We start from the raw sequence: 9,203 nt of genomic DNA on the forward strand, positions 1-9,203 counted from the left end.
CTTTCTAAGGGTTCCTTACAGAGACAAAGGCTGGTAATCTCTTCGACAGGCGTACACATGGAGCTATTTTCGTAGTGCCACTGAACAAACCGGCTGATTATCACTGAGTACAAGTTTTGAATATCCAACAAGTCTCTGCCTCCTGTAGGAGTGTCTGGATTCCTGAACCATGCCGCAGTATCACGCATGAGACACTCTGCGCTTCTCATTATATCAACTAACTCGGCGTTGATTCCTTGAGCAGTGCTTGCAACAGCCATCGGGCATGAGTTCAGCGAGAGCAGCATCGAACCGGGATATTGGAAGATGTTGGAAAGGGTGTCCCGAGGTAGGAAGTACGATGGTTCAAACGATACAGCTGCTTGTACAGCGGAATGGCTGGTGAAGTCAGAAAATAAGATTACTTTCAACAGCTTTTATGACATTCTGTAAGGTTATCTGAAAAAGAATCACCAGGAACTTACCGAATTAGAAACATTTGGAGAGCACGGCTCTTCCCCAGTGACATAACACCGCCGCGCATATTGATCAAGCCCTTTAGGCCATTCATATGCGCAAGTCTCTGTGCATGATCAGGGCGCAACTGAGTGCCACCGATTTTGTCGTCGAATGCGGGAAGGAACAGATTTTCTTCTACGCAAAGCAAGTTGAAGACTGCAGCGATATTTTCGTCACTAACGGCTTTCTCTGGGTCAGATAGGTTGTCCTGAATGGCCATAACAGCTTGCAGTCTGAACTGCATGGCTTGGAGAAGGTAGTCGGCTCGTTTTTCGGACTGTAGGATGCCGAGTTGAAGGGCTGTGAGACAAATAAATGCGTACATGCAAGCAGAATTTCTCAGTAAAGCTGTCAAATAGTGCTGTGTATGCTGTGGGGGACGGATTGCACCGGGGGATATCTGCGGGGAGATGGCAGAATTGACTGATATAGCTGGTTAGAGTGAAGTTGTCTCAGGGGATGAACTACACTAACAGAATGCTAACAGGCTCGTGTGGCTCGGCTCTACTGTCACTGCAGCAGGTCCATAAGGAGACAAGAGACTGTCTAGTATTGGCAGTCGTGGCTTGACCACTTCTGGATTTAGGTGCCCAACACAAAAAGGGCAAGTTCCGACAAAAGTTGCCATTGCGGAATCGTCGAACGAGGAATCACAAGAATTACATGTGCTAGGCTGTTTTCTTGGAAATAGTTGTGACCTTGAGGAATGTTCTTGTAGGTTTCGACCTTTTTTCGTGGTATTTTGCTTAAGCATTGAAGTTGACTCTGCTGAGACGGTCTTCCTGTCACTTCGACAGGTAGACGGGGTTTCATCATGGCTTTTGGGTTGTATGAACTTCTTAATCAACTTCCGGCGATCATTCTTGTTGCTACTCTTGGTCGACCAGTGGGCCCGGGTCCTTCGTGCAACAAAGGCTCGTGCTGTGGCTTTGACTTTGTGACCAGCTGCAGAGCCATTATCTGGATTTACGAAGTGGAACCTACCAGCAGAAGCCATAGAATCATACAGATTTGGGTAGGGGCTCAACAAGGTTGCCTAGCTGGCCCTTGTGATCACTGTCTGGTATTTAGCTAAGGGGCCTTGTATCAGCACCCCTGAGTTGAGGTAGCCTGCCTAGTCTCGATCAGCGTATTGTGAATTCGATGCTGAGAACGCCGGATCATCCACATGGTTAAGCTCTAGAAACAAGTCGCGGTGAAAGGATCGCGGGACACAGTCGCTGAATAAGCATGTAATATCTCTCGTTGCAATTAGCTTTCTCCATAAAGAGGTTAGTGCATATGCATGAAGCTGTGTTGGATTTCGGCAGTCGTATTGGAGAATGTCAGGCGTTATGCCGATGTTGGGAATCGCTAATTGCTATGTCAGGCTGCTTGTGAATGAAAACTAGCTTGAGCGAATCATTTTGCAGTCTACTAATTTGATACATCCAGAACCACGAAACAGCTAAGTGAGAAATCTCCTCACCAGCCGGAAATAGTAGTTCAAGCTGAAAATATTGTTCTGCTGCGGATGGCATGAAGCCATGCCCATTTTGCCACCAGAGCAGTCCCTGATATTTTGGTTTCCTCTCTACCATGACATAAATAAGTTGACCACGCATCTAATGTAGAGAACCGCACATCTTCCAATGTTCTCGAGGATCTGATATGCGAAACCAATATATCCATTGCCTTAGGACTCGGTACTAAAAGGCAATAATGCATACATCACCTCCAGAGAATTCATCTCAGCAGGTTTTTGGTCGTAAATATGGGAAGGAACACGGCCAGAATGCTTTGCCGAAACAGTCACTACCTCATGCCGTCACAGCACACTGCCCAAAGAGCGAATCTTCAGTGCATCATACTAAAGTCCGCCCAGAAATCTACCGCAAGTCCAGTGAGCTTTGCCAAATATTCCCTGAAATCAAGGTTCAAGAAGCATCAGACAGGCAAATTCGGGCCCGGGGAAAGATCACACAGCACGAATGTCTTCCTGCATTGCTATCAGTAAGGGTACCTTTTCCACCAAAAAGACAAAGTGCTTATACAATCAGCGGCGTCGAGCTCAGAACCGTGAGTCGCAACGAGCATTTCGAGAGCGTAAGAACCAGCGGATAAAGAACCTCGAGATACGGCTGGCTCAATTAAATGATGAAAACGCAAATTTACAAAGCGCGTATGCTGGCCTACAATTGAATTGCACCTCACTTGAATACGGCAAAGATACGCCACCCGGTTTACGATGGAGCACCCTGAGGAAGCAGCACGGAGTAACTCAGACACTTCCGCCAGCATGCCATCTTCGTCAAAATCCTCCTCATGATTGGGAGAAGATCTGGTCCTGGTGGAACATTGAGAGCAGCCAGGTGCCTAGGTCACTGCGGGAGAACGAGGCAGACAGAGGCTGTAGATAACAATTCGAATCTGAGACAAGGTAAAATCGAATTAAAGTCAAGTTGACATGGCTCCAGATAAGTTGGAGAATCGATTCATTGATAGACATGCTGATAGAGCCACTTCGGTGACAACGTGTTGAGTCTACGAACGAATAGATAAATGTGATAGTGGGGTGATGGGCGATATTTTCGCGTATGAGCACCTGGGCACTCTCCCCCGCTCGCTAATCGCTTGCTCAAGGCGTCGAAGGTTTTCTATAGCCACTGCTTACAAGGCACACACTCACTGTACATTACCATATTATTCATCTCTGATCACTAACAAATTACTTGTAATCCTTGCACAATCTCTCGATTTCTTGCCACACCTATAAAGAGGCTCGAAACATCTCGAAGAGGTCAAAAAAGGATAGAATCGCTGAGACTGTTGCGGAATGATGAGATAAATTAAGCGCACAGAGCAGTCGTTGATCGGTCTCATGACCGCCCGGAATGACTGACTGCGGGTAATTGCGGGAGTGTGTCTGCGCTCCGAAGCCGTCCATGATCACACGCACCACTTGGCGTAATGAGGAGAATAAAAGGATTGCAACTATATTCTCATGCCCAACCACTAAATATTCTAATCTTAAATTATTTCATAACATCGCCATTGCTAATTCAAGCTCACGCCTAATTAAGCGCGCACGTAGTTGGATGGAAAACGAACAACGAGACAAAATACATGGGTCAGCCCAACATTTGCGAGAGTTTGACCTAGGAGAGGATGTCGACGCAGTCATTGGTGTGACAGCGGCGGCCCTCGTAGGAGACCAACTGATAAGGGCAACCGAAAGTAGGAAACACAAGGCCAGCCATCTCATGAAGGCTGGAGTCAGCGCCGCAGTAGCCTTAGGGGCTTTCAAGATGCTGCACCGGGAGCATGACGAGAAGCATCATAGTCAGCAACGGAAACATCCATCTAACACCGAGCATCAGGGTGGATCCATGCATCAACAAGTAGGAATAAATCGCACGGGACGCAGTCGAACGCCAAAAGACAGTCACGACAATAGCTCAAGTGAGGACCTGCCAGCAGGTCATAGGCTAGTTAGCTCGGCCGTCAGACTGAGGTCTTTCTCTCGACATCGCGAAGATGAATGGTCTGTGGCTCCCTCTTCTCAAACAAATAAAGTCCAGCAAGATCGGTTGATCGAGCCATCTTTCTCGCCTCATCGGCATCGAAGGCCGCGGTCGCTTTCGCCATACCACTAGAATTTATCAATCATCACCAAGATCATTATTGTTGTTCAATAAAGTACATAAAGCTGTGCTCAAAAATGCCATCGGGCCAAATTATTTGGTCAGCAGGGGATGACCACTATTTTCTAGTGATTATTCATCAATCCTGTTTGGTCAAAACAAGAACAGTTTCTATTTTACCTTGACTACAATATATTTGTCGATTTGGCAAGCCAATTCAAACGGTCTTTGCACTTCAGGCCATTTTCTCAAGCAGTGCTAGCCAACCATTGTACGTGATGTTGTTCTAAAAGTACTTAGTAATGTCTATATGTCAGTCGCCCGTTACATGACTGCTGCAATCAGTCTCCAAGTATATCTATGAATACCACCAGATACTTGCCGGGTATTACATAGAGACTAGGGCTTTTTATTAATGATAATCTATCATTTCATAGGTATTATACTCTAGATCAACTCCTTTACTATTCTAACAGTTTTCGTTCTCCAATCCAGAAGAAGTGCAAAGCTGCTCTCTCGATACGCTACTTCCGAACTCTCGACGCTATGAGCTGGATCTGTAGTATTATCAGTATAATAGCTACCATTTAGCTCAGCTTCTACAAGTACTCTGGCTCTACGAGCTTGAAGAGGAAGTGTCGCCACTGCCGATCAGATGAGAGATGTGCTAACTAGGATCATATATGATGCTCAGCGAGCTTGGTTGGATTCTCTAAATACAACACCACTATCATAGTCGATAAATCGAAGAACCCATGCATTAAAAGGTGCTTATCCAAGATGTAAGAAGTCGGTGTCAAGGGTCTAGTAACTTCTATAAAGATCGCTGAATTACACGCAGCAGAGCAGGGTTAAATAGTCTAATATAAGATTGAACTTGAAATTGTCAGCGGTTATTATGCTGCGGCGCTGCGATTTGTCAGTTCAGGAAGCTTCTTAGTTTATATATCCTTAGACTTGTTGCTGTGTGGTCTTGAAACGCTCCATATCTACCCGCGCCTTAGGGCCTTTGGATCGATGGTGCAATTGTACACCGGATGTCACTATGTGAAGGTCCCGTAAAAAGTTACGAATAGCCCCATAACTAACCACAACACAACAGCATTTTCTCCTCTGTCGCGGCACCTGCGTTCCACAAAATTTCACGTCCATACTTTCCCAGCACAATGACGATTCTTAGCGACTTCGAGCTCCCTACATGTGCTGCAGCGTTGCACATCCCAGGAGAAGCCACATCTGAGTTGTTTCTCGCTTTTATAGCGTCCAGTGACCCAACTACCGGTCGACCATGGTGCCCAGATGTGAGGGCGGCTCTACCTCCGCTGAAGGCCGCTTTTGCGCCGCGCTCCAGTCCCAAGGTAGCATTCGTCGAAGTTGGCCAAAAGCCAAGGTAAACCTCAATTCATGTGCATGGATAATACAGTACTGACTAGCTCGCTCCATAGTTGGAAGCGTGCCGATAACGTCTTTCGCACAAAGTGGAATGTGCATAATATCCCAACATTGGTGAGATACGAAAGTATCGCTGGCGAAACTCAAGAGACGGGGCGTTTGGTCGAAGACGAGATACTTAATGCCAGCAAACTTGATACCTTGTTACGGAGAGAGGAGTAATTCATGATGGGTATATGCTTGGAGTAGACCCGGAAAATACAACCTCGGCTGAGGAATTCATTGCTATATCGGATCTCGATCACCCTAAGATCCGAAGCATCGAAGCGTATATATACAGTGCACATCAACACTTTAGCCCACCTACAAACTGAGCTCACACTAATTTAATCATTCGAGTCGAGCGCCAAGAGCATAAACTAATTCTTTACTACTAAACCTCCTTACATGATGCCCCCCTAGGGGTGAAGATAAGTGATCTCAAGAGCATTGTCAACATTCCTTGGGTATGAGCGGTAAGGTAGCTTTTACAACCCCAAGCTACGATGATTCCTTTTTCTCAGTAGGTGTGATATCACCTGGTGTTCCCTTGGTTTCAACAACCGTACTCTCCTCCATGCCCTCATGGCTTTGCATAGCTTTGGGATGTTTCTTGCCAGTGACATCCAGGAAAATAAACTTGAACGTGTTGGCAAGTGTCTTCCGGCCTTCGAAGATCGGGAAGAGGCCCACAGCAAACAGCGAGCAGAAAATCCAGAGAATCCCGACAACAACCCATCCAGTGAAGAAACGCTTGCTGAAAATATAGCCAGTGCCGTACATAGGCATCGGCCAAAGTACAAGAAATGCGAGCCTGAGAACGGAAGTTAGTATTAGCTGGTCATAGCATCTGAGAGAACATGATGATTCTTACGTCATGACAACCGTCATTGTCTTGGAGATCTTGCCAGCTCGCTCAAGCTTTTTCTGCTCTTCCTGAAATTCTAGGACCGTCTCGACATGTCCGCCGGGGATGTTCTCAAGATCGAGATGCGCCGCGGTAGCAAGATCATGGTCATCGCCTTTGCGAATCTCCAACATCGACTTCCAGTCGTAGTTATCCTACAAGATCAACGTTAGAACGCAATTGTGTATCAATGACTTCATGCAGGAACACTTACCACTCCAAAGATCAAAGTGAAAATTGGGATCAGAACAAGAGGAGACAACAGCGCCACAACATTACCCGCCAGCATGGGGTTGTTTGAGCCGGTGCATGCTACATTCAAGCTGCCGCAGTCTTTCTTAGCTGTCACTAGCCAAGCAATGACCGCGAAAATGAGACCGAAGATGCATGAAAGAGACGCCTGTGTTCATATTAGTGCTGAGAAATCTAGAATGTCACACATATGATTTTACTCACGGCATATTTGTTCTGGCCCTTCCACGTGAGAGCCAGCGTAGCGGGCAACACAGCTGCCGAGATAATGACACCCATCATGACATAGAGATAGCCCATGCTGATACCAGCGTACCACAATCCAACGGAAAACGAGGCGATGAAAAGCGCATATCCAACGACAATGCAATGACTCATCCAGATGAGACGCTTGCCGCTCGCATCGGGCTTGAAATAGGTCCGGTATAAATCGTAGGTGAAGATGGATGATACAGCAATCAGCTCTGATGAAGTTGCAGAGGTGACAGCCATGAAGACAATCAGGAGTGTAGCTATCGCACCGCCTTTGCCGAGCAGCGCGACAGCTGCGTAAGGAAGGACCAGGCCGGCAGAAACATCGGCATCAGCCATCCTGTCAGGGTAGGTAGGGAATCGAGGATTTGATTCCAGAGCAAGTGCCGACAGGCCCATGGTGGTAGCTGTCAACCATGGGATAGCAAACCAAGATAGACCACCAATGATATATCCCGGAAGAGCATGCACGGGCGATGCAGCGATGGCTTTGTTATAATATCCGTTGTCAAGAAACACTGTGCCGAAGTTGCCGACAATGTTGATCACGAAGAAAATAGCGCCCTCACGCGAGCGCATTGTGAGGTAGCTACCATCTTTGTTACCCTCAACAGGATGCGTCGAGGCAGCTTTGACAAGCAGGTCATACACAGCTCCAGGTGAACCAAGAACGTCGGAGCTTGCATATGCAGTAAGCGAAAAGATGATGATGATAATCAGCAAGATGAAGGTGTGGATCCAGTCTGTCAGGATTGTGGCTTTCAAACCACCAACAAGAGTGTAGGCGACGACACCGACCGGAAGAAGGTAGATAGCGGCGATGGTGTGCATACCAGTCAGCGCGGAGACGGTTGCGCTACCGCCCACAATCAACATGAGCGACACTAAGATGTTGGTGACCAAGCCAAACACCATAAAGGTGATATGAGGGAGAGTGCCATATCGAGCCTTGATGACCTCCAGGAAAGTATGCGCGTTAGGGGCGCGTCGCTTTAGCTCAATGGCCAGAGTAGCGAAGAGCAGAATCTGAACAGTTGCGCCAGAGGCATACCAGAAGGGGCCGGAAACACCATATCGGTAGCATACACCGGTAGATTGAAGAAGGGTGGCGGCCCAGGTCCAAGACGACACGACTGCGGAGCCTACGAGACCAGACTTGACGGTTCGACCAGCGGTATTGAACATTTCAGAGGTCTGGAGCTCGGCATTGTATCGTCGGAGGATGAAAGTGACAAGAATCATACCTCCAGAGTGCGTTAGCTGGCAGAATATTGAAAAGTTGCAAAGTTACACAAGCTACTCACCAAGGGCAAAGGCAAAGCCCAGGCCGACGACTATGCCATAACCGGCTCCTTGGTCGAGGGCTGTCTCGACCATGATGCAGAGCTGTAGTGCGGTCTCTCCAACGTCTTCAAGTCCTCAAAAGTTGATCCAAGTTGTTGTGGAAAGGCAGTAGAAGAGAGAAGAGGGGAGTGAAGTCTGTATCACCAAGTGTGCAGAAGAAGATGATCAACCCGAGGGGCATGTAGTCCGAGGTTTATATCTACCATGCTGTCATGCCGATCGAGATACGGCAATCTGGGACATGTTGACACCAGCAAATCAGATGTCATGGAGCTAAAGAGAGCTCCCCCTGCTGCTGTGTCCCACTGCTCCCCAAGATCAGGTTGACAGGGTTTCATTAGTGGAGGCATGTCCGCACTGGTCAGTGAGCAGATACAGATGGCATCCCCCACTCAACGTCGAGCAGAATGTGGGCGGCATCTTGGCGACAGCGCAGATATTTTGCTAGGACCGTACATGAACATACATAGCAGCGGCTAGTCCGTAGGGCCTACGGGGCATGAAAAATGAAGGAGGCCCCGTGTTCGGCTCGTCTTGACACAATTTGCGATATCATAGTGCCAAAGAGGATGGTTTTCGGGCAGATGATTCGCCCAAGGGCCTGAAGCTTGGGTGATGAACGGATGCGGTTTAGGCCTGAAACCCGACTACCGGCGCCATGAGGGACCAAGATGCAGGTCAGAGATAAGGCGAAATAACCATCTGTCATAGGTTTTAGGGCGACGGTCTTCCCGTCTCGGCTGCTGGTGCCGCGCCAGGCCAATAGGTCTCCTGGGCGGTACGCCTCGCGAGTAACCCCAGGCATGTCTTGGACACGTCCAGATTCAAGCCTCAACTCGAGATTTTGTGCCAAATGCAGCCTCGAGTCTGCGCCGGTGGCCCGGCTGAAAGCTCCC

At 48.0% G+C, this 9,203-nt stretch overlaps 1 protein-coding gene across 1 annotated transcript; it reads right to left on the bottom strand.

The window, feature by feature from the left end:
• Window positions 1–6,053: 6,053 nt before the first annotated feature.
• On the bottom strand, window positions 6,054–8,340 carry UCRPA7_2090 (putative urea active transporter protein; the record flags this gene model as incomplete). The annotated part of the gene is made up of 5 exons (XM_007914666.1): window positions 6,054–6,366; window positions 6,427–6,614; window positions 6,674–6,859; window positions 6,916–8,207; window positions 8,268–8,340. The coding sequence occupies 5 exons, from the start codon at window positions 8,338–8,340 to the stop codon at window positions 6,054–6,056; spliced, it is 2,052 nt and encodes a 683-aa protein (XP_007912857.1).
• Window positions 8,341–9,203: the final 863 nt, after the last annotated feature.

The sequence above is a fragment of the Phaeoacremonium minimum genome, assembly GCF_000392275.1.
Source record: "Phaeoacremonium minimum UCRPA7 unplaced genomic scaffold PA7_03_scaffold_148, whole genome shotgun sequence".
Taxonomy (NCBI): Eukaryota; Fungi; Ascomycota; class Sordariomycetes; order Togniniales; family Togniniaceae; genus Phaeoacremonium; species Phaeoacremonium minimum.